Source organism: Phocoena sinus, chromosome 4 (genome assembly GCF_008692025.1).
Source record: "Phocoena sinus isolate mPhoSin1 chromosome 4, mPhoSin1.pri, whole genome shotgun sequence".
Taxonomy (NCBI): domain Eukaryota; kingdom Metazoa; phylum Chordata; class Mammalia; order Artiodactyla; family Phocoenidae; genus Phocoena; species Phocoena sinus.
In genome coordinates, this window is record NC_045766.1 from 8,147,098 (window position 1) to 8,172,908 (window position 25,811).

General features: G+C 38.6%; 1 protein-coding gene across 4 annotated transcripts in view; it reads left to right on the forward strand.

The window, feature by feature from the left end:
- The window catches only part of SATB1 (SATB homeobox 1), a 101,879-nt gene that overhangs the window by 58,422 nt on the left and 17,646 nt on the right, over nucleotides 1–25,811 (forward strand). For all 4 annotated transcript variants that reach the window (XM_032630084.1, XM_032630088.1, XM_032630085.1 and 1 more), the window contains 2 exons: nucleotides 782–994; nucleotides 9,306–9,461. In XM_032630084.1, the coding sequence (XP_032485975.1) occupies nucleotides 782–994; nucleotides 9,306–9,461 (369 nt within the window). The remainder of the gene's footprint in view (nucleotides 1–781; nucleotides 995–9,305; nucleotides 9,462–25,811) is intronic.

The following is a 25,811-nucleotide window of genomic DNA, read 5'->3' on the forward strand; positions in this document are numbered from 1 at the left end:
TAAAAATGTTTATTCCTCAAGAAATTTGATTTTTACAGAATTTGGTAATATTCTTTTTCTTGGCATGCTATGATGGATTTTTGCAGTGTGGAAAGGGGGTTATGTATTTCAAATTTAAAGGATGGTTTCTGAAGTTCAAATTTTCAACCTGTTACTCAGGTATATTGTATAGTAAGCAGTATAGTTTCCTTAAGCGGTAAATAGAAAGAATCACTTGTCATTGACTCCAATAATTTGAAAACCAAGGAATAATGTAAAATATTGCCTGCAAAAACATAGCATAAATCTTAGATGATGCTTTAGTGATATTCTTTTTCCTAGTATGTTACAATTCATTTTCGAGTATTTTCTTTGTAAATCCTACTTCTCTTGAAATGGCTTTGTATCTTTACATATTGGGCTGTTGGCATTCCACTGCCTTTGTGTTGGCAGCTTGAGAACTATACAGTTCAGTGCTGTCGTATTATGAGCATTTCATTTATTCTTAACTTGCCTCAATCCTGTCTCTGTGAAAGATTTCATGGCAAGTTAAGCTACTCAAAAGAAGGAGACAAATTAGGCAGTTGCAGTTTATGTTATATGTAAAGCAGACGCTTAATAAAATTAAGAATACAATTGAGGCTCTCTTCTCTACCACTTCAATTGTAACTAATATATTCCTATGTGGAATTAATGCTTCTGACTGTTCATTTTCTGAACAGTGAAGAAGAAAAGGAAAGGTTCACCGCGGGCTGGGCAGAGCATGGGGGCAAGCTCACCCTGTGCCTTTCATTCCCTGCAGGGCTTGCTTTCAGAAATCCTACGAAAGGAAGAGGACCCCAAGACTGCATCCCAGTCTTTGCTGGTAAACCTTCGGGCTATGCAGAATTTCTTGCAGTTACCGGAAGCTGAGAGAGATCGAATTTACCAGGATGAAAGGGAAAGGAGCTTGAATGCAGCCTCAGCGATGGGTCCTGCCCCCCTGATAAGCACACCGCCCAGCCGCCCTCCCCAGGTGAACTCTCTTTTTCCTCCTCACCTTTCTGCTTTTTGTTTTTGTTTAAAAGAAAGAAAAAGTCGAAGGAAGAATCTCAACAAGCATGAGAAAGGTAGATGGATAGGGATTTTTTTTTTTTAATAGTAATTCATAGACTTGCTTGAGGAGAATTTGGTCCCAGCTCACTAATTCTGATATAAAAACAAGTAGCTACTAATTAGATAGAGGGAAAAAAAATTACTTTGTGTTGCTTCATTTGGGGAGTTCTTTGGGGGTGAAAAGTCATCTTGAAATGGGATATTTGGCCCTACTACTATTAAGTAAAAAGGTATTTTAAACTCAATAGGAAAAAAAAAAAGTAATGAAGTCCATTTTATCCCTGCGCGTTTTAGAACCACCATTTGAATAGTAAATAAATAAAAATAAATAATTCCATTTGTATTTATGCTTTCCAATACCAACTGCAGCTGGTACCAATTACGCATCATCTCGTTTGTAATCTTTCATAATTAAGTTTAATACAATCCTTGAAGGCAGCTTTAAATGGGGCTGATAAGGAATTCCATCCATATTCCCAGAAATGGGCACATTTTCTATTTTCCAAATTTTTGCACTTTTTAGAAAGGACAGAAGTCACCTGCCAGGTAATTTTGTGTATGCGCATCTGTATTTTTTTTAATCAAGTTTAAAAGGTAGCCTCAAAACTATTATGAGAATTGAGAAGTTAATTTTCAGTACAACTATTAGAAACAAATTTGAGAGTGGATTAGATGTAAGATCCACAAGCAAATATATTTCTTACACATTTAATTTGTGGCCTGTGCAACTCTTAACAATGAGGTCAGCTAAAACGATGGAAAGTAAATATGGAGTACTAATTAAAAGTGCTTATGTAACATAATGTCATAATGAAATTATCTCTTAATGTTAATTTCATCAATAGTAAAAAATGGTCATCCATTTCCAAGTATAGAGATAAAACTCACTCAACACTAAAAGTGAAACTGCCATAGATACTCCATAAATAAGAAATAGACATAATATACAGCCACTTGTGGAGGGTCTTAAACTGCATATTGTAACGTTCTGAAATGATTGTTGTTTGGAACCATCCCAAAGGTCCATTTTCTCCATTTTATTCAATGAAAATCAATTAAGTCTTAATGTCTATAGGAGCAGACGATAAAGAAGGCATTGCTGTAATTTTAAGAAAGATACGTTTCTCTAAGCAGAAAAGAATGGCACCCAAATACATGCATACATATCCATCTGCCGACACACACACTTACTGAATTTGATCTGTTAAGCCTTCAATACAATATTTCTTACCAAAAAGAATGAGGAATTCTTTATATACATATATGACTTTTGTAAGAGTGATTAAACAAAAAATACTTGGACTTGATTGAACACTGAGTTTGTGGTGTTTAGAGTTATCATATATACCATCAATAGTTAATTTTGCTGTTGCAGCCATCATTGGAAGGCCTCTGGGCAGAGTTATTTTACTTATCACTTAATCTTGCAATACTAACAAAAGAAGGGCTTACTTAAGACCAGTGTGAATTTAAGCGTTGAGCTTCTTCTTTTGTTTTGTTTTAATCTATCCAAATATTTGACTTAGTAGTTCCTTAATACAGCTTTTGTTTTCTAATTTTTCTAGGACTTTAATGCTTTTATTTGTTTTCGAGATATGATTCTGCTTTCCTTACTCATCGTTTTTTGTTTTTTTAGCCAAAATTACATTAATTCTTAATTGTGATATTTATTTTTGTATACTATTAAGATACTCTGGGTTGCTTTCCTATATGTATGTCTAAAGACTATACCTGCTGATAAGTTGGGATAGAAACTATAATTTATTTTGGCCTGAATTACTGAGAAACTGGTTGAGCCACCCTCAGCTGTATGTGTTTGTTCTCAAGAGGGGGTTGAGACCAAGCCTTTGGCTGGGATATTTAGCCAATGATGAATGTACTTAAATACTGTAGATTCTTAGTGAAGCTCTTTCAAAGAAAAAAAGTTTCTATTAACACAATATTATTGGCCATCTAACCACATTCTGAAATGATTATCTGATATGTGTGAATAATTTTATTTCACTGCTTCATAGAGAATCCCTTTGCATTCCTTAATTTTATCATAACAGAGCTCACAACCAGTTTGTTCACCTTTTACCCTTTGACAGTGATTCAATGAATTAAATTTTAGGGAATTTTTAATGTATTAAATGTATTATCAATGTAAAATGAGTACTTAGGATTTGGAAAAACGGGTTATAGAGGAGTTGAGTTAGTACTGTTTTGCAGCAGTTGAAATCCAGTGCTTAACCTGGAACCAATATACCACACATAAGGTTTTCATGTGCTTATTTACAAATGACTAAAATCGAAGGGGTTTAGTAAAGGAGGAGACCACAGGTATAGAAAAGGACTGCAGGATTTTGTCTTTTTATATTTTGCCAGAGAGGAATCTGTGTGAAATCACTGTGCATTTCATTCCCCCCCATCCCTGCCCCCCCACAATGAAGATATTCAAAATCTGTTTTGAGACTAGTCTTTGGCTTGGGTTGGACCGGAACAGGATTTCTTTCTAATGCTTGTTGAAGGCAGAGGTCCCTTGTGGCTCACTGAAGACCCAGGACACCTTAAGGCCTGAGAGACTGGATTATCTTCCAGCTTCTCTGAAGAGTTTAGGTCATATGGAAGATGATTGGATGTCCCTGGGTCCTGCCAGACCAAGGACCTAAACCATTGAGGAGCTCAGGTTATAAATCATCTTCAAGAAGGGGCTTCCTTCAGGCCCTGGGTGTTATTCTTAGGAGAACCTCACCAGGGAAAACCTAGACCAGCCTCAGGAAGCTCTTGGCTGGCTCTGCCTTGGCGAGATGGCTCCTGTGCACTCCTGTCCCTCAGGCTTCGGTAGGGGTAGCCACACCAAGAGCTCTGTCTTCTGGCTGGGGCAGTAGGCTCTGGGCCAGAGCTGTTGGTTGAAAGCATATTTTCACAATGAACATGCTCTGATTCAAGAAATATGAATACCTTGCACTTGACAATGATTCACAGTTTTCTCAGCACCTTCACATGCATGAATTCATGGAATCATTATACCAACCTTTTGGTATGAGAAAAATGAGAAAAGTCAAATACTTAGTTTTCAAATCCCCTATTCAGTCGGATGCTCTTTCCCCTACCTCAAGCCACGTCCTCAGAAGACAGACATTTTAGAAAGGAGAAAATGAAACTCAGGGACTCTTTCTGTTTGTCAGAGAGGATGAGAAGTTTTCTTGTTAGATTAGAAAAAGGAACACATGTGAAATATTCTTCTGATAGAATACATTGAATATTTGACAAATGGTCCACTTTGGAGGACTTTAGACAGTTGGGCATTTCTGAGATTGTAGAGAAAAGAGCCCTTTCCAAACTTTGGTGGTAAGTGTATCTGGGAGAAACCAATCCCTCCAAAGCTCCATGGCCTTAAAGATTTCTTTTCTGACTATCGCTTAGCAAATTTTCCAGATGAGTTTACAAGATGAGTCTTATTAATAGTAATTAATTATTATTTTCTGGAAGTTGTCTGTTGCACTAAACATATCCATTTTAAGTTGATGGTTTCTATTTAGGTGTGCACTTATGGGTTTATTTGTGTGTTTTAAGATGTGTGACTTTTGGAGTTAAATTAGCAATTTCTGTCTTCATAAGGACCATTTGAAAGCCTATAATTATCAAGTTATAACTTTTACATGAATTATATAATATTTTTTCTTTTTTTAACATCTCGTTATGGCATTCTTTGGTTTCTTCTGAAGATGGGACATTTTATAACAATGTTTTAGAAAATGTACAAAGTTTATATCAATAGAAGCGATATATAATTAATTTAATCTGGTAGTTGCACACTTCTGTCTCTTTACAACACATTCTTCTGTAGTATAATAAAACATAGGTTCAGTTGTGGGCAGGAACTTCACACTTGATAAAAGTTTTATTTGTTATGAATCCCTTGACCAGCTTTATTTTAAGATCACATATGTGCTTGGAAAACACTTCTCATTAATGGTCATCTTTTAAAAGCTAGAGGACTTTTGAAAGTCTAGATCTGGAAAATAACTAATATGGTTTCTACAAAAGGAAGAAAAGTGTAAAAAGATAGAACCATGATACTCAAAACAGTGTTAATATATAAAAGTATGAAAATGTGAACTGTTTTCTATCACCAATAGGAATTCCTCAAAATAGCATGGATTTTTTAAACTAATGATAAGACCATTCCCTACTAAAAATTAGACATTCATGAGCTAGATTTAGCAAAGGGCCACCAAAAAGCAGGTGCAGCATGTCTTAAAAAATAATAAGAATTTTCCCAAATAAAGAAGTCCTATATAACATCATACCCTCAGTGTATTGCAGTGATTCCTAAGATAAGCATTGGTGTTAGACTTAAGTTCAGTTCTCAGCCTTGCCCCATGGACAAATTACTTAACCTCTTTGTTAGCTTCTCAATTTAAAAATGGGGCAGTAATGTGACATTACCTACTCAGGGCTATTATGCAGGTTAATGTATGCTAACACAAGGCCCAGCTCATAATAAACAACTGATAAATGTGAGTCTCTCTTATTATCATAATTATTATTAAAACTACATCAAACTTTAATTGCATATGGGCATGCCCTCATGCATGTGTGCAGTATGAGCTTGCAGGCAATTCCACTTGCATCAAGGAAGAGCACAGACGCCAGTCAGGACCACAGTAGAGTCCATTTTGTGTAGCCTGTATGTAGTACATATATAGTACGTATGTAGTATATATAGTTCATTTTGTAGTATGGGTTGATGAATTCAGCAGCGGTAAAGGAGCAAAAAATTCTCATGGAAAATCTGTGTTCTTCTGAACAATTGTAGTGAAATAAAAAGCACACCCTAGTGCTACACCCTCTCCCCATGTGGGAGGGTAAATATCAGAAGCTCCAATTCTTAACAATTTCCCTGGCGCCACCGTAATGATGGAGTGGTACACGCTACCTTGATAAATGCTATTCAGAAAGCAACTGCATTTATTTTACCTCCTGTGCTATTTGCAGAGAAGAGCTGAAGAGTAGTTTGTTTTGCCTGGAATGAACTACTTTATGAATTTTAATGTGTGATATAATATTAAAAGCTAAACCAGGATTAAAGAAGATTTTTTTTGAGCTAAGCTAAAATAGTACTTAGTAGAGTGAGGTATAAAAGATTTTTGTTTCCATTTTTACCTGGGGAAAATTTTCAGCTTTCATATTTTTGAAAAGCTGTCCAAGTCAGTTCCCCTTAAGCAATACCTTGTGTTTAGAGAAAAATGTGGTTCCAGAATTCTAATAGCTTATCTCTAATAAGATGCATACCTGAGCCAACAAGATGATGAGGAAGAACTTTTCTAAATATTTTTTAAATGAGTAATACAGTTTCTTAAAATTTTTAAAAGTTGTTGCTCTCACTTTTTTTTTTTTTTTTTTTTTTTGTGGTACGCGGGCCTCTCACTGTTGTGGCCTCTCCTGTTGCGGAGCACAGGCTCCGGACGTGCAGGCTCAGCGGCCATGGCTCACGGGCCCAGCTGCTCCGCGGCATGTGGGATCTTCCCGGACCGGGGCACACCCACGTCCCCTGCATCGGCAGATGGACTCTCAACCACTGTGCCACCAGGGAAGCCCTCTCACTTCTTTTTTTTTTTTTTTTTTTGAAAGAACTTTTAAAAAGTACTTTAAAAAACAAAAAAGTACTTTTCATTGTGTTGGCTACTAGGAGATGTTTCTTTTTTATGATTTAAAATGTTTGCTTTTTGGTTCAAGTTGTAATTGCTTTATTAAAAAAAGAAAAATTGGGCCTTCTCTGGTGGCGCAGTGGTTGAGAGTCCGCCTGCCGATGCAGGGGACATGGGTTCGTGCCCCGGTCCGGGAAGATCCCACATGCCGCGGAGCAGCTGGGCCAGTGAGCCATGGCCGCTGAGCCTGCACGTCCGGAGCCTGTGCTCCGCAACGGGAGAGGCCAGAACAGTGAGAGGCCCGCGTACCGCAAAAAAAAAAAAAAAAAAAAAAAACCAAAACCAAAAAAAAAAAAAAAAAGAAAAATTAAACCAAAGAAATTTTTAGAAACAAAATCACAGGGTTGAAACAAATGATTATAACCCACCTCGAAGATAAATTCTTAAACATCATTTTTACAAAAGAATGAAAATGATTTTCAAAACACACTGAAACACCAAGTTTCCAAAGCCTGCCCTCTTAACTGTTGCTAAGCAGATGATACCAAGGAACTGTTTCTTCCAATGCCCTGAACTTCATGCCTCCATTTCCATAACATTCAATGTTCAAAGCGATTGAAATGGCTTTTCTTTTCTCTTTCATTTAAGCAGTGAAAAAAAATAGGTATTAAAAGGGACCCCATGTGGTGATCAAATCTATCCTTCTGCCTCAAAGCAAGACCACCCCAGAGCAAAGTTGCAAATCTCAGCAAAGCAACTTTGTAGGCAATTTATGGTAATGCATTAACTCTTCTGGCTCCTAAAGTGGTGTTTAGCCGATTACTGCTTCAAAGCCCTGTGTCTGTGCCTACTGGTCCCCAGTCCTTAAGATGCCTCCGTGAGTTAGTGCCCTTGCTTACTGGAGTGCAGAGCTGGCAGGGGAAGGCTGAAATCCAGCCTCTGCTCTTGCTGTTTCTGTCTGCGGATTATGCTTTAGGAGAGGCCAGTGAGGCCAGCCAGTGGGTCCCTTGTCCTGCCTCACCTTTTGTGTCCTCACTGGGGGCCTGTGGTCCAACCATTTCCCAGCATTATCCTTTCCGTGCTCCCAAGCGTAGTGTCCAGGTGGGAGAGTCTAGCTGCATCCTCCAGAGGTGAGTTATTTTGCTCACCAGGTAGAAGTTACGAGTCAGAAAGCACGTTGTCAAGGAGACTCAGCTTTACTCTCTAAGTGCAGGGAATTAAATGGCTTAGGATAACCTCTGCCCCTCTTTTGATACCAAATATTTGGGGGCAGAGTGAAATAAACATTAGAAGACTTACTGTATGACTAAGAAGGTGTGTCATTTAGTGCCCCAAAATCATTTGTTTATCTTAAAATGAGCTTCATTTTCTGTTGTTCCTAGTGGATGAGAGAAATGGTCCAAGATGGTAAGTTTCTTGAGAAGGAAAACCTGGATTCTGTAAAGGACCCTAAGAAACGTGGTCCTTGATGAATCACTTTGCCAGGAGAAATGTGGTCCTGCATCTGGACAACTTTTCATTTATGTTTTCATCAGTTTCCCAGTAAAAAGCAGCTACATGGTTCATATGTGAATTTCCCAGGCTGGTTGGTTCCTATAAATGCTCAATAAAGATCAGATTTTTATTTTAAAGATTTAAAGTTTTAAAGATTGTTTTTAAGTTTTGAAGATTAATCATGGTATCAATAAATTCTGAGGTTGATTTTCCCCCTAAATTTTGTGGCATTTTTCTGCAGCTCTCTGCTTATCATTATTACCAAAGGCATTTATATTAATTTCTCACTCAAGATTATACATTTTGAATATATTTGTAAGTCACTGTTTATATATTTTGTGTAACTTGCATTCATGTTCTATTAAATATTGTGAAACTTTTTCTTATTGTCTGGTTCCACCAGTCAAAAGGAAAGAGTTATATACAGCGGTGCCAGGAAATGATGAAATGATTATACAGGACAGCTTGGACATGCATGTGTAAAATGCAACCAGCCTTTATGATAATTAAGCAAGGCACTCTACCTGTTTCATGGATGGATAGAAGATTTAAATGTGCAGCTCTGCAAATGGCTTTGTTATGGAAGATTTTTTAAATGAAACATAAGAGGCAAAGGCATTAAAAAAAAAAAAAGAGTCTAAAATTAAAAAGGCCGTAGTATGTAATAGCTATTAGTGATGCAGTTGTCTCTTAGGCATCGGGTACCCAGCGAAGATAGAAGATACAGCACTGTGCATTATGATTTTAATTGTGAATTTCCTTTGTTAGAATTGCCGTGGAAGGTAATTGGGAAACAATGAGTTTAGGGTTTTCAAGTCTTTGAAACTATTCCATTTTCCAGAAAACTTACTTTATGGCATTATAATTCCTGGTTGTCAGCTGGTAGTTGCTGTCGTATTACAGCTGCAGTCACCTGTGACACTATGACTTCCTTAACTTAAGCAATCTGATATCCAGCTAAGAACTCATGTTGAATGACCGCATTGTTGATCACCTTGATCGTAAAAGGAGCAACAGGATCCAGTTTGGATGCCGAGCCTGAGAAGCTTCAAAACAGCTTGGCCAGTGGAAAATGACAGGCATGTTCAAAATGTTTTGTAGGTGAAAACAGCTACCATTGCCACTGAGAGGAATGGGAAACCAGAGAACAATACCATGAACATTAATGCTTCCATTTACGACGAGATTCAGCAGGAAATGAAGCGCGCTAAAGTTTCCCAAGCTCTGTTTGCAAAGGTGGCAGCAACCAAAAGCCAGGTAAGAACCTCTGTTAGGCATGGAGAATGTTTATCTGCGATGCCTGTGAAAGTTCCTTCGAAGGGGTGTCTATTTGCAAGTTGAACTTGCATCCCTGAGAGGTCACGGTTTCCAGGATTATTGACAGAGCTCATGATGAAACAGAGTGTTCAGATTCAGGGAACAGAGACGCTTGGTTGTGTTTCCTCCAACATCTACTGTCCAGACCACAGATTTCTCAGGAAATCCCTGAGTCAGTTAATAGTTGTTTCCAGAAGAGTAATGTATAGGAGGTTTCTCCATCTGGTCTATTGTAATGGAACAAATAACTTGAATTATTATTATTTCATTAGTACTTAGGTGACCTTGATTTCTATCCTAAAATACTACGAGCATTGTAGTTTTTTTCTGTTCCAACTCAGGCATCTACAACTGTTAGGTGTGCTTATTAAAACCAAGTGACACACACACACACACACACACACACACACACACACACATACAGCTTTGTAAAATAATGATTTTAGTTTTATATATATATATATGTATATATGACACACAAATTTAATTATAATTAGAAAAATTGTCTATATCTTTTGAATTATAAATGAATCGAATTGAATGGGAAAAGTGACAGATCCCTACAAGACATAACGAAGGATAGATAATGCAGTCTTTTTGTCATATATTGATAATTTATGTTCATCAAAAGTAGAGTCATCTACATGAACAAGCTCACAGTTATCTACAAACCCTTGTTCAAGGCCAGGAATACTTTTTAAAGGACCAGAAGAATACCGGTCTTGTCCAGTATAAGTCTTGTCCCCTTTGCAGAAAGATTTGATAACACTATCAAAGTGAGATTGAGAGGCAATCAAGGAAATTTTAGACAAATATATTTCATTATCGTTAATGAACTCTCCTTTGTAAAACAGCCTGGCTGCTGTCAGCCTCTGATAAAATTATACAGTCCTGGGACTATTTACAATATGATGTATTTACAATACAGTACTTTCATTATTAGGTTTTTCTGAAATTTCACTCTAGCAACATTAATAGTGGTCCTTGATGGGAGTTTTGTTCTTGTTTAAGTTGTAGGCTGGCTGGAAATACGTAAGGGATATCTTGGAAATGTTATATAAAAATGATTAAACTCAAGCTGTGGACTGTAAAAATTATAGCTTTATAGGCCACATGCCTGCGTACCCTTCAATCACTGTCAAAGTGATAATTTCTACAATAATATGTTTCTTTTATTGTGAGATTCTAAACATCAAGTGCTGTTTAAACATTAAACTGAATTGTTTATGTTAGTGCCATACTCGGCGTGTCATACATCAGGCCACCGTAATCTCTCATGGAATGTAAAATTCTGTCATGAATCATGGCTTGTATATCGGAAATTACTGTAATTTCGATTGGAAATTACAGGGCTCTTGAAATGTTTCTAATTATGATAGAATGTCAGAGCCGCTTCAAACCTGTGTGCTTCTTCAGATGTCTTCATTTACATGCCAAGACTAGGCATTAAGGAGAAATGTCCTGTTCGTACATCGCCCCTCACCCACCCACCCTGCACCTTCTTCTTTTGGCTATTTAGTCTAATTAGGATGAGGATCTCATGTTTCAACATAGTTTATCCTGCTTTTCTTTCTGATTCTGCATCTCTTCTGACCTTTCCAATTAAATTATCAAGAATAACAGACTGTCTTCTTACAAGGCCAAACACTTTCCCCCAATCTCCAGAATAGATAAACAGAGAAACTAAACATGCATTATTGTGATAAGGGGCAGCCTTAAAACCAACAAACAAAAATAGAATATTAAAACTTTTGGGTAAGTTGGCATCTGTCATATAATCACCACCACCCTCCCTTTCCTTTCTGACGAGAGCATAGCTCCTTCTGGCTAGCAGCGTTTTTGCTACCTTCATTCTTTCTTTCTTTTAAATGATATCCCCAATTCTCCCCTCCTGGGCTGAGTACTGATTTTGGAGCTACTCAGACAGTGGTAGCAATGGGTTGGTAATGTCATGTGAGTGATGTTCTAGGGGTTTTTTTTAACATCTTTGCTCTTTGGACTCCTGTCCTACGAAGATCCCCATGAGTCACTTTCAAAGATGTCAGTTGCCAACTTCTGTGTATCTGCCATGATGGTGTGTTCCCCAGAACCCCCAAAGCTGCTAGCTCATCTCCTCATTACTGGTTGAAAGAGATTCCAAGGGGCCAATTGTAGACTACTGGGGTCCAGCAGACCCCACATGGTTATTCCTAACTACTAATTCACTGGAACTTCGTTAAAAAGCATTTCTGTAGCTTTCTCTTAGCTGTTCAGTTTAGATGTTAGCACTGCCCTCTTTATGAAAATCTAAAAGTTGATGATTACTGAAAAATAAGTCCAAAAACTGTATATATCCCTAAGAGAAGAGATCTAACTTAACAAGGGCAGGTAGTCCATTGACTTAAGTTCTGTTCACCTGCCATGATTTTTTGTGAAGGAAATAGAAAAACTAGAAAACAAACCAAAACCAAAAAAAAAAAAAAAATCTTCAAATCCGACGTACCTTTCTCATGGTCAGCATTCTTAACTTGTGCAAGAGTTGTTTATGCCTTGGAGATAGGTGCCAAGGCTTGTCAGCATGGGCAGAGGTCCTCCCAAATGAAACATGTGTACAGTGTGCTGGAGCCATTTTATCTCAACTGGTCCAGCCCCATCTGCTTCTGTATCTCGCCCTGATTCTCTGTGTTGGCCTAACATTCACTACCTTTTTTGTGCTAGACCCCGTCCTGCGTTATATATTATCTGCATTTAGTTCTCAGTAACCCTGTGGGCTGTAACATTGATTTCCTCATTTTACACGAGGGTTACTTGACTAAAAAGTAGGAGAGCCAACCCCAAATTCTGCATCTCAGCATCACTATTTCAGTGTCTCCTCAGGGTTCCAGGCAGCATCAGGACCTAAGGAAAGAGGAATTAAGGATGCTGGACTAATTGATAGTGGAATGGGAGGGACTTTCCTTTCTTCACTGACATATTCATGGAATATGGGTTCTTGCCAACATAGGGCCCTTAGAAGCCAAGCTTTTTCACGTCTGTTTGGGGTTGGGGGTGTAGGGAAGGGTACATGGTGGAGGACTCAAAGGACGCTACGGTCCAGGCTGAGTCACTGCTGTTCTGGTATTGGGAAATGATTTAACCTTTTTGAACCCAAGATTTCTTTTAACATGGGAGGAGCTCCCATGCTGTCATGCATGCAGAAGAGCTTTTAGATTTACAACACTGTAACACAAATAGATAATGTCTTACGATGTGCTAAGCAAAAGACTCGGACCTGCACACAGAGTAACTTATTTATTATCTATTTTTGTATCTCAGATACTTTTTATTTTACAAAGTAAAGCTTTAGGTAAATCCCCTGAATGGCAGAGAGCAGAATTATTTTGAAAAGATAGTACAGCCCCAGAATGTGGTGGAACCAGACATGTGTAGCTGTGGTCTGCAATGACTAATGCACAAAGTATTTTCAGGAAAAGAAACCAACTTTTCAGATCCCACCATTTCACATGTATTATACTTTCTCTTCGATGAGTAATAGAAATGAGATTGTTTTTCACGTTAATAGAAATGTCTGGGTGAAGTATGCAACTGCAAACTGAAGGTAGGCTACTTTTTGTGCTTGGGTAGGAAAGCAGGCTAATGCAGACTTTAAAAAGATGATATGCTTTGAACATAATGTGAATCGCTACAAATGGATACACTGTATACTGTGGGTATTCAAACAAGCAGCCTTTTTTCCAAGTGAATCATATTAGAATTTTATCAAACATTTAGTCTGATAACATTCCAATAATTATGAGAGCAGAATTCGCTAATTTTACTGTTTAAAAAAAAATAGTTGATTTGGGTAATAGCCATTACGGTATCAAGGTTCAGTTACTGTTCAGTGGTTATAGTGTTTTCATATGGGAGACAGAAATGGAATTTTTTCCTTAATGGTGGCAGATGTTGGAATCTAATTTTATTCCACAGCAAACCTCCTGAGAGCTCTGAGACTTAAGGTGTATGTCCAGCAAGGGGACATTAGCAGTGCCGTAGGCCTTGCCTTGTACATCGAATTGTTACATTGATTTTCATGTTTGCAGAGGTGGAGCTTGCAGATACAGTAATGCAGTCAGAATAAAGGGCTTTTCCAGAGCGGCTGCATCCCTACTTGTGTTTAGAAAATGATTTCTCTCTAGTGCGTTATTGAACAGGGTATTTCTTTTAGTTAAAGCAGCTAGATGATGGAAATTCTATTTGACTGAACATGCTTTTCAATAGAATCTTTTGCAGTCTCTACCTACCAGTCCTGTAGTTACTGGACTCTTTGGCTGCAGCAACTTCGACTGCCTGATAGGTGTGGTTTTTTGCACTAAAAAAAGAATTTCTGCCTCTGTGAAGATGGCACGACCAGTAGAAGAGACCAAATAATTCGAAGCCTTTTGCTTTCTTCCATCTACTTTTCAGACAATTTTGTCATTGAGATTCAAGACCTCTAGGATGAGAGAGAGAGGGGAGAGTGAAGGAGAAAGAAGAAAGCTTTAGTGCTCTTTGGGCTTGTAGGTAAAAAAAAGAAAAAAGCATCTTCAGATTTGGTAATTCTTAGATGGTGATGGGAATGCCTTAAATACGAGTAAGACATGATATGTCACAAATCATTAGAGGTAGAAATAGGGCTAAGAATGTCATTTTCATTGCTGGTTATAGGAATCTACAGTGATAAAATCCAGGAAAAAGAAATCACGGCACCATGACTGCATTCTGTATTCTAGCATGTCAGCGAAGCCATCTTTTATTTTGTTAGCATCAAATTACACTTCACGGAAACTACACTTTGAAGCCCTGTGCTGATTCAGTTTTTTGGAATGTTCACATAACAGACTTCACTGCAACACGATTTCACCTGTGTAGCCTCCTGTTTCAGATCCACAGGAGGCCCCTGCAGATTTGCGAGTCACGGTTCCGGTTATTTCTGGTGTCACATGATTTTCTAGCAGCCTGTGGGAAGATCTTTACATTGTGTCCTCAGAGCCCCTTCTCTTGGGCTAATAGAGTTGCCTTCAGCCAGCATCTAAGGCGAGAACTGCCTCTTCGTACATTTTCCATCTAGTGCCTTATTTTATTTTACTTTATCCATTTATTTATTTATGTTTTACTGGGTGGGAGCAGATCCTGTGGAGATACAGGTTAGGTTTCCCTGGATCAGCTTCCGGGAAGAAGGAAGAGGCCAAAGGAATGCTTGAAGGGAGAAGAGAAGTAAGACAGCCCAGCGTATAGCATCTCAGGACTGCCTGTATTCAGGTTTACCTACATTTGGGGAGGGCCCGGTGCTGCCTTCTTGATAAAGACGTGGAGACCCGTCCATCTCCTATTTAAGGTGTTCTGTGGGAGCTATCTCTAAAAATCCCTTCTGTCTAAATATTGGGAATCCATGTTGGATTTAGTTTTCTGCAGTGTAGACCTATCTTTATGTCTCTAGGGGTTGCTCAACAGGACTTTTGAAATTAATGGCTTTAAATACATAAACATTGACATAATCTAGCGGTTTAAAGGTACATGATTGTGTTATACGATGTTTTAAGCACTAAATTTGTGAATCTGAGCCCTTTCCACATTTCTATGTTATAAAAACAAGCATATGTTTTAATTAATCTAGGGTTTGATCAAGGAGGTTCAGAATTATTAAATAGAACACGTACTTGCCGATCATATTTTTGGCTAAAAAAAAATCACGTAATGGGGTGTTTTTCCCCCAGGCACTTGATATTGTCTATTGCAGCAAGTCGAACCGAAACTTCTTGGTTATCTTATTGCCACCTTCAAATTATTTAAAAATTTGTTTTCCTCTAAAATTTAAAATTCGGTAACTAGAGTGATATAAATGCATCTTCCTCATTCTCCCGTTTAATAAGTTCACTGTAACAAGTATAGTCATAACTCATTAAGCCCAGTTTCTCCAACTTTCAAAAAATGTCATAGGAAAATATTAGTCAAGATTTGAAAAGAAGCAGTTCGTGAATATTGAGCCAACTCTCTAAAGAGAATTATCACGTGAGGAAGTTCCGGGAAGGTGACCACAGGAGTGGTCCACTTTGAAGCAGACCAGTGTAATGCATTCTAAAGCATGAGTATAGCAAGTACATATTCGTAGAATCTGCTTTAATCTAAGGCCACCTTTTGTCCTAAAATGTAGTATAAGTTGAAAAGTGTGGACTCATAATACCCTATGAAAGTCCCTCTCTTTGGAAGCCCTTCTGTAATCGTCTTTGACAATTGAAGGGTTACAGTTCTTCCGGACAGGATCTGGTATCTACAGAATGGGAGTAGGGAAGAGACCAAATCCATGGGGTTTGTTTTATTTTTACATCTTTATTGGAGTATAATTGGTTTACAATGGTGTGTTAGTTTCTGCTTTATAACAAAGTGAATCAGTTATACATATACATATATTCCCATATCTCTTCCCTCTTGCGTCTCCCTGCCTCCCACCCTCCCTATCCCACCCCTCCAGGCGGTCACAAAGCACCGAGCTGATCTCCCTGTGCTATGCGGCTGCTTCCCACTAGCTATCTACCTTGCCTTTGTTAGTGTATGTATGTCCATGCCTCTCTTTTGCTTTGTCCCAGCTTACCCTTCCCCCTCCCCATATCCTCAAGTCCATTCTCTAGTAGGTCTGTGTCTTTATTCCCGTCTTACTCCTAGGTTCTTCATAACATTTTTTTTTTCTTAAATTCCATATATATGTGTTAGCATACGATATTTGTCTTTCTCTTTCTGGTTTTAACTCTTAAGTAGGAATGAATTTCAAAACGGAATGTCATTCAGTTAAACTTCACACATAATTATAACACTGATTTCGTCCTTTCACAAACTACCAAGTGAAAAGACAAAGTGTTTCTCAGAAGTCTCAACAGTTGTCTTTTATGGTTTGGGTAGTAAAGGTAGGTTTTATTTTAGCTTTATCTTCTTTTTCCCTCATATGAGAAATGAAAATAAAAGCCCCATGAAATGAATGAGCTCTAAAAATGCATTTATGCAAAATGACAGTAGAAAAATAGCTCTGGAAGAAACTGCACTGTTGAACTTTCACATCAGTGAAAGGTACGAAAAGAGGGATGGAAGAACTTATGTTGGTAATAGGGATCTGATGTAGAATTTTTTGGCCTTGCAAGACCTGCACCTTAAAAAGTAACCTTTGAGATTGTTCATTTTTATAACTATAGTTGTTATGCTTTTGCACATGCAGTTCTTTTGTGTGACAAAATGACACAACTAAATCATAGACCACCCATTTATATATATAAAATATACATATTAAAAATGTTTTATATAAAAACATATTTATAAATATATATATTTATATAAATATAAATACATAAAACACACATAAATAAATAATTTATATATCATATAAATATAAGATGTATATGTATATTATATATATATAATATATATGTATTTTAGAGATTAATAATAGAAATATAGCCACTTTATAATTTGTCATTAAATACCTTAAAAAAATATAAGCTCCAGTCTGCTGATGGCGTCGCCATACAATTGCTAAATTGATGAAGGTGTCCTTTTTCTAAGACCTAACCTACTTCTGTTGTCCGGTCATAGAGAATCTGTTCTCCTCTGATTTCTTGCTTCAACCATTGCAGTGGCCTTTTGTGTAATTTTTTTTTTTTTTTAAACAATCCCCTTTTCAACCCGTATGCCTCAGGAATTGGGTTGAAACACACTGTTTCATAAACCGCCAGCCTCCTCGGCTGCCTCGGTGCCTCTGATTCTGTAAATCAGATCATAGGCAGCATGCTGTCGTGTAATAAGGTGTCTGATCCTTATTACCAGTTTGTTGATGCACAGCCTCCTTCAAATTGACCATTGCAACACATGGTTTCCCCTGAAACTAGCTGTGATAATTAGCGTGGTTCTAATGAGACAGAATGTCACTGATCTTGTGCTGAACTGTCGAGTCTTGATGCTACGGATGGGAACTGTCAGAGCCTGCCATCTGTGACAGCGCTTGGCGTATTCCGGTGGCAAGGTAGAGCATGCTCAATAGACTAGTTTCAAACAAATGGCCCTTTTCTTGACGAGGGCTCTGTGTTCTGTTCAAGTCAAGAATGTTTGCCCCAACTTCAGCCTACGCCAAAACCCATTTTGCGATCCAAAGGGGAAAAAATATTTAAACCTCTGTTATATGTTACAAAAGAGAGGACTCTTTTGTTTAGCAGGTGAATTTTAAGTGGCGTTCCTTCCCTTGGGCTTTTTTTTTTTTTCGGCCTCTCCCAGTGGCCCCATATAGTCAGTAAGGTAGTCCTGGAAGAGCCTTTCCCCCAATTTTCAAATTGCCTTGTTTAAAAGAGATTTGTTAGGGAGTTGGGCTGGCTGGTCATGATGGAGCAGTCAGATTTAGCAGAGAGAGGGGAAACGAAAGGAATAGTTGAGAGTGTGTCTAGGAATACCAAGTTGAATAGCAGAATGAAGATGGACAGGAAGTTAGATCTGTAGGCTCCGGAGAGAAGTGGAGATTTTTTTTTTTTTTTTGCTAGAGTACAAGTCCAGCGCTGCTTATCATTCCAAAATATGCTTTGTTGCTTTTTATTTCCTCTTCTCTGGCAGACCACACAGGGCTTGTTCTGAAGAACATTTTCACTAATCTGATCAGGCAGCCAAATACGCCGGGAAAACTGCTTTAATGATCCCACTAATTACCTCAAGTCAATATGAACTGTATTATTAGACTGAGGGAAAATATTCCATTAGGTCTCCCCCTTGGGAGTTCCTCCGCTTTGTGATGTCACCGAAGCCTTCACCCTCTCGCTTGTAATTAATTTTATTTACACACGCAGGCACGCACAAGGTCACACCTGCACAACCGGCGCTGGCCAGGGAGCTTGTGGCACTCGGGCTTAATCAGATCTGTCATAATTACCATTCTGCATGTTTCTGACACACGCTGTGAAATATTTCAATTTAACTGCCGCTACCAGCACAACCAGATGTAGTGCGAGTGTGGCTGCATTGGAAATATTATTCCTCAGGATAAACTCTCTCCTCCTCCTCTTTTCCTTCCTCCCCCCCCCGCCCCCAATTTACAGCTAATGTAGCACAGAAGCTGATGGGTCCTGTAAATCTTGAATGCAGTGCTAGATTGATAACAGGCGATTAGACAGTTTAACCACAAACAGCTTGTTCATTTTTCACAAATGAAAACCACATGTGGTGTAACTAAAATTTCAGGCCCCTTTTTTTTTTTTTCAGAGTTGGGGTCTGTATGTGTGTGTGTTGGAGATGTGCTTAAATAAAAATAAAATGCAATGGAATGAAGTGTCTAGAAAAATGGAGAAGTTGCCTAGTTTTTTTCCAGGTGATTTTATCAAAACCATCATCAAATTCCATGTTTTCACTTTTGCCAAAACTCGAATGGGAAAAAGATGGTACTCTCTGTTTCCTTTTTTTGGTACAATTTTTCTTTTCTCTCTCTCTCTCTTTTTTTTTTTTTTTTTTTGTATGGGAGGGGTAATATCCTTGGAGTCTCTGCCTTTTTTATTTTGTCAGTGTTAAGCCTTTTATTTGAACATAAATTTTGAACGAATTTCTACAGTGGGCATATGCAGTTTTTTAATGGACGGTTTCCCTTATTTTTGTTAATGAAAAGTTGTTAGTTTAGGCGTGCTGGTCATATCCCAGACAATCCCAAAACAAAAGTGGACCCAATCAAAAAATTTATTTCCTAGAGAGTTATGTTAATTTGCAGAATAAGTTTGAAAGGTAGAGTTGAAAACCAGTGAATTCTGTTGCTGCAGAAATAGTGGAGATGACCTGGCAGAAAGTGCAGGTGTGGGGTAACCATATAAGGCCAAAGTTATCACCAGTCTGAAGAATTCAGCCATAAGAAAATTAAAGTATTGGAGCCATAAGAAGGCAAATAAGCTGGTGGAAAACTAAAATTAAGAGAGGAGAAAGGAACAGGATCATTGGTGATTTAGAATCGTACCTCTAAAGAAAGCTTGCAACCATCCACTTTAGAGAACATTTAAAACATAGATCAAGATAATTAAGTGTCTTTTAATGCCAAATAAAATACACTCTCTCTTTTTATCTTTATTTTTGTTTTACTACTAAAGTTATGAGCCTCGTTTGGAAGCTTTCTAAAGTTCTATGGTGATTCCTATTACTGATAAGAGGTATCATTCCCCATAGAATAGCAGATTTTTCCCCTTTATTTCCTTTCCTTAACCATTTTTCCCTCTTCCTTATTTCCTCACATTAAAAAAAAACTTCCCAGTTTTTCCCTGTTTGCTTAGTGTTTGCTCCATAATATCTTCCAACTTTGAAATTTAGCGTTTTTATGCCTATTCATATTTTCTTCTGGCCTAATATCACTTTAACGGAAAAGAAGGTATTTTCTTTTTAGTTAGAATCCTCTTTCATCTCAGCTGCTAAGCAGTTTACATGGTTAATACCAAATTATTAGGTCAGTTTCTTCGAACAGTCTTAATCTACCTTTATAATCATTTTGCAAGATACAGTTATTGTGGAAGATTTGATTCAAGCCTCACATTACCTGTCACATCACTGTTGCGTACAGATATAACCTCAGAATCCTTCTTAGCACAGAAGTGAAAGCACCCCTTACTAATCAGTGAGATCCACGCACAATGGCTTGCTGTCACTTTTTATTTAGGATTCCCAAGAAGAGGTTTGATACATAGAGTTGTATGGGGATGAGTCCAAGAAATAAGAAAAGTAGAGGTTAAAAAAAGTACAGCTTATGACTTCATTGCTCCTGCCCTTGCTTTAATGACCCTGAAGATTTTGCATAGCTACTTCAAGATAGGTTAGTCAGCGTGCAAATTGAATCACATTTTGCAGTCATTGGTAACACTCGCCACTTAAAGGAAACTTGCCTTGTTTTTTTTGCAAGTGAAAGATTTCATTTATAACCTGAAAAATCATCCCTAGCTTTCCACATTTGCAAACTTTAGTTTTCATGTGTTAGGATTATCTTTGTGTCTAAGCACACCTGTAGATACAAAAGGAAAGATGAAAGAGAACCAAAAAAAAAAAAAAGAATTGCTGTTTAGGGATGCTGGGGTATGTGTGAAGTTTGAGAATATTCAATATTTTGAGTATGAGGGAAGAACATGTCTTTCCATTAAATTTAATGAGACTACAAGAATCTCATTATTCAAGGAAAATATTGTAATTTTCTTTATGGACCCTGCTGGGACCCCGTCTAACGAAAGGACAGTTTTCATGTATCTGTTAGCAAGTGCCGGTGAAGATTCGGTTGAAAAGGAATTTATAAACTTGATCCTGCCTTTCAGCTCAGTCCACCTTTTTCAGCCACTCTGCAGTCGCTCTTCTCCACTGCCCTCAGATCCTTAGGAAAATGTACAGGAAGGAGAATTAGTTTCTTTGAATACTTTCTGCTCTTTTCTTTTGGACCCACTGTCTGCATTTTTCATCAGCATTGTCGAAGTCATCAATATCGTCTGCTAGTGTAGCTCACATTTTCATTCCAAGCTGAAAGGAAGGGGAGGGCATGGTTCCTGATTATCTACATGAGAAATAGGATTGTCCATAAAGTCACACGTGGTTTATATAACAACTTGTACATAAACTGCATCTTTCAGAGAAAGCATTGAGGATTGGCAAAGAGTGGGGGGTGGGGGTCCCAGTTTCCTGTCTACCATGTTGTGGATTTCCCTGGGCAAGTTGCTTGACCTTTCAGGCTTCTAACTTTCCCTTCAGGAAGGTGACATAGATTGGGTCGGACTCTGTAATGTCCCGGGCAATTCCAGGTTCTGTGAGTTTGTTGCTGAAACAGGTGCAGAAGTGTGAAAAAGGATGCTATTTTGACTGAAGGTCCTGCTGACAGGTGTGTTAGTCTGGGAATGAGTCACAAAGGAGGCTAGGTTTTGAATAATGGAAGGGCTTAGTTTGTGGGAACAAGGTGCTATTTTGAGGTCTGTAGCCCAAAAGGGTTACTTATGAGTGGCATATAGTGAGGAGAACTGATTGTTTGCAATCCAGGGTATGAACTCCATGTTATACAGTGTGAGATGAGCTCAAGATTGATAATGATCTCATCTGCGACTTGTTGCTAGAAAACTGGAAGATCCCCCTCTCTCATCAGGGACCTAGCAAAGTCAGGACACTATAGAGAGGAGGTGAGCTTCATTCAGTTGGGTGTGGGCTTGGTTTACTATGTGGTGAGGTAGTGGTTGCCAACACCATATGACTTACAGATTGCTAAAGAGTTTCCCCCTTTAACATGTCTTTTTTGGGTTTTTAACTGATGCCTGAAAGTCCACCTTTAACTTCTCATTTTGGGGGATTAATGCAAGTTCTTCAGGGGCAGGATAGCACATCAAAGAGGAAAAAATAGACTCAGTCCGTGAGAAATCACAGGTTTGGAAGAGGTTCGTGAAATGGAGAGTAAACCAGGAGGAGGAAGCAGGGAATGGCTGCTGATGTGAAGGAACGTCTTGAAGCCCATATTTGCAGTTTGTAACTTGGTACCTGTAGCAAGCGTTTAATAGCTGCTGAGGAGTGCCCATCCCCAAGTGTGTCCTTTAAATGTTTACCCATTTTACTCCTGGTACCAACACTAGGCTACTTGTCAGGGTGTTACTTGGCTGGTTCGTTCATTGATGGAGTATTTGGTGGTTTAAATGCAATGCAGATTAGGTAAAAATAAATTACTTTCAGTACGGTCAAGAAAGTGAAGGCTATAAATAAAATATACATTCACAAACAGACAAATGCTATTAGGAAATCCAGCTCAGTCCATGCCAAGCTGTTACTGTCTAAATTGCCTTCTTTCTTCCGGGCTTGCAATTAATTTTTGCTTGTGTGTTTGGAGATTGGGGGAAGGGTAATAGCCTAATGGGTAATGATTTTATTTTAGTATTTTGATTAAAGAGACTAAATAACTTGGATCCTGGGTAGCCATGAGGACTAAAGCCTTATCCATCAAGCTTAATTTCTAGGCAGAAAATTGTGTTTATATTTTTGGATAAACTTAGCACCGCGTTATATATAATATAAAGTGATGAGATGGCTATGTGCTCATTTTCTACCTATCCCCACTTCCTTTACCCTCTTTCCTACTCACTTTCTTTTCTTTCTTTAATCCTTTGACTAGCTTCCTTCTGCCCTGTTTTCAAATCTTAAAGGCGTGTCCTTTGTGACCGTTTGCTCTTTGAAGAGGTGATGAGAGGAAAGACCAACCATTGTTTGATTTGTAAGCCTTCCCCCCTCTACCTCCACCCCCCAACAGCAAGCACCTGCCTTAATTCCATTCCTTTCCCCGCCTCCATCCTGTACCTGCCCTGCTACTTTATCCTCTTCTATTTGGGAAACCCAAGTGTCTTTGGAAAATTGATAGTGTTCCTATCCTGGCACATCCAGACATTTCTCAAAGGATACTCTACTGATCTTGCTTACCTTTATAGTTCTTGGGGTGGTAGGACGTTAGTTAACTAAGTCAGGGTATGGATGCTTTCTTTATTCAGAGGTGGTAAACCCATTTACTGAGTTTGTAACAGGACCAGGGAAAAACAGTGAGGTATATATATGTGCTAGTGCAATTGTCAATCAAGAAATTTCAAGCTGTAAAACTACTGTTTTATGAACAAAAGCTCATCCAGAACTGAAATACGTAAATGGGATAAAAGTCTTCCCCCGTTCTGATTGACTTGAGGATTGGTTGGGGGCGGAGTGTTCTCATCAACACCCCACCCTACGTACACACACAACCAGGGCACTGCTGAAACACCCCTGGTGGAAAGCTGGGCCTCCTCAGGACACAGTCTCGGAACCATTAACTCGTGATTAACTCTTTCCCTCCAACCCATCTCTAAGAGGCATGGTCCTTTAGTGGCAAAAAACAAACAAACAAACAAACATGATAAGCAGATCTGTTCCAAGAACTTATAAATACCAAAGTTTTGTAATCTACTAGGAGCTTACATAAGATAGTTCTGGAATAATATTTGAAATATATACGTGTATGTATCTATGTATGTATACAGACACATATATATTGGAGGGGGCACCCTCTTCAGGAGTTCTTAACCTCTGTCCCATCTTCCCCCAGGGGGTCCATGCATGAACTTGAATAGAATAAAAAAACTTTATTTTCACTAATGTCTTTACTGAAATTTGACATTTTATTTAATTATCAACATAGGCAACAAGTCACAGTAGTATTAGCAATACCTATGAATTTGTCACCAATAAAAATCACAAATATTGGGCTTCCCTGGTGGCGCAGCGGTTGGGGGTCCGCCTGCCGATGCAGGGGACACGGGTTCGTGCCCCGGTCCAGGAGGATCCTGCATGGCGCGGAGCGGCTGGGCCCGTGGGCCGTGGCCGCTGAGCCTGCGCATCCGGAGCCTGTGCTCCGCAACGGGAGAGGCCACAGCAGTGAGAGGCCCGCGTACCGCAAAAAAAAAAAAAAATCACAAATATTTTCATATCACATTTTTATTGCAGATATCTCAAAATACTATTTTTGCTCATCCCTCTGAAATTACGGTAGTTATTAGATCTCTTCCTAGATCTTGCTATTTGGTACGTTAATAAAGAAGCGCATACATTACTGTATGATGCAATTTGGATGACTGTATTTCAGTACAGTTGGTTTTCTTCGTAATTTTATGCATTTTATTTCAGGCACATAAAAACATTGTTCTGAAAACAGTGGGCTTTACCAGACTGCCAGGAGGGTCCATGGCGCAAAAGAGATGAGACCAATGATTAGATAAGTTGTGTGTTGGAAGAAAAAAATTATATGTTTTTTTAACATGCTAGCTGAGGAATTCTTGAATTTGCCCGGGAAAGAATTGTGATTTGTTTATTACATTTTCGATGCTTATTTTTCAAGTGCCCTTCACTCCAGAGCATGTAAGCAGGGTTTATGATCAGATCATTGCAATGACATTGCAAGCAACAACAAAAACCTTACAGGCAACCTTGCTCCAGCGTTCTGATGCCCACATATAGTGCTGGAATTCGAGGAGAGAGTACCTTTGCCCTTAGGCTAGAAACTTTTTGCTAGTTAAGCTACACCTTTGCTATCAGCTTGCACATGAAGTTCAATCTGTTCTTACCTCACTGGACAGTAAGTGGCTGGGAGAAATAATTCCCTCTTACGTCTGTCCCCGCATCTCTTAGCCTCACAGTAGATGGCACGTAGATGGCGCTTTCTAGTTTTTTTGTAGAAGGGTGGAATGATTCAGAAGCAAATTCATCTGATCACAATTTTGCCCTCACAAAAGTGGGCATATTCCTCAGGTAGTCCCAGCGGGGGACCCTGTGCTCAAAAAGACAGGATAGGGCCAGTCTCCACCCTGTCCTTCTGCCCCGAGCCCCTCTCTGGACTTGCTCTCCCCAGTGTAACACAGGACCAGTGGTTGTGAGGTGCAGCTGCTGGCCTGAGTGGCCCCAGCCTCCCTTGTCTCCTTTCATTGGTAAATGTCTAACCTGGCCATGATCACTGGGACCCCCACGGTGCTTCTAGAGATATTTACGCTTTCTTTTTTTAAAGCCTACTTGTGAATCCCAAAATTTGAGTCCCTCAATTAAGCCGACTTCTGATGAGTCGGTTTGCATAATGGGTAAAATGATGTGGTTTTGGGCCACAAAATGGGTGTTACTTTACCATCAAAATCATAAGCAACTTGGGAGCTTGTAATGACCCTGCCCGCTTGATTGTTCCTCTAAGATATGAGTCCCATAACTTTTACAATCCCGAATTGCCTTCCCCTGGTTTTAAAAATTCTTTTGTTATCTCTCCTAGAATATCATAGAGGGAAGATTTAAATTTTTAATTCCCAGCCCCTCAATATGCATAGTGGAAAGTATAGCTCATCTGAGGAGATATCTGCAATATTGAAAAGTTTTATATAAATCAATTAAAAATGCAGTGGCAGAAATATTTGTTTAAATTAACCTGACAATAGATTATTTTTGTCAGCAGACACACCAGTGTATCGAGTCAATCATAACCTAAAAATTATTCATTTTATAGGTTCGTACTTTTATAGGTTTTTTTTTTTTGCACATGGCATATACAGATATTCAGTTTTTCTTAGTGATCATCATAACTTTGAAGAGAAGAATAAATCTTGTAAATTTTTCATAGTGACTTAAGAATACAACATGGTAAGAAATTTGCTTCATAATATTACAGTATAAGAGCACATATTTATTGGGGTCAAGGGATTTGGGAAAAGGTAAGTTTCCCAGGAAGCTTCTGCTTTAAACAGTCTAATGTATTTGCCTTTGATAGAAGCCTTTAATAGTGCTTCTCTG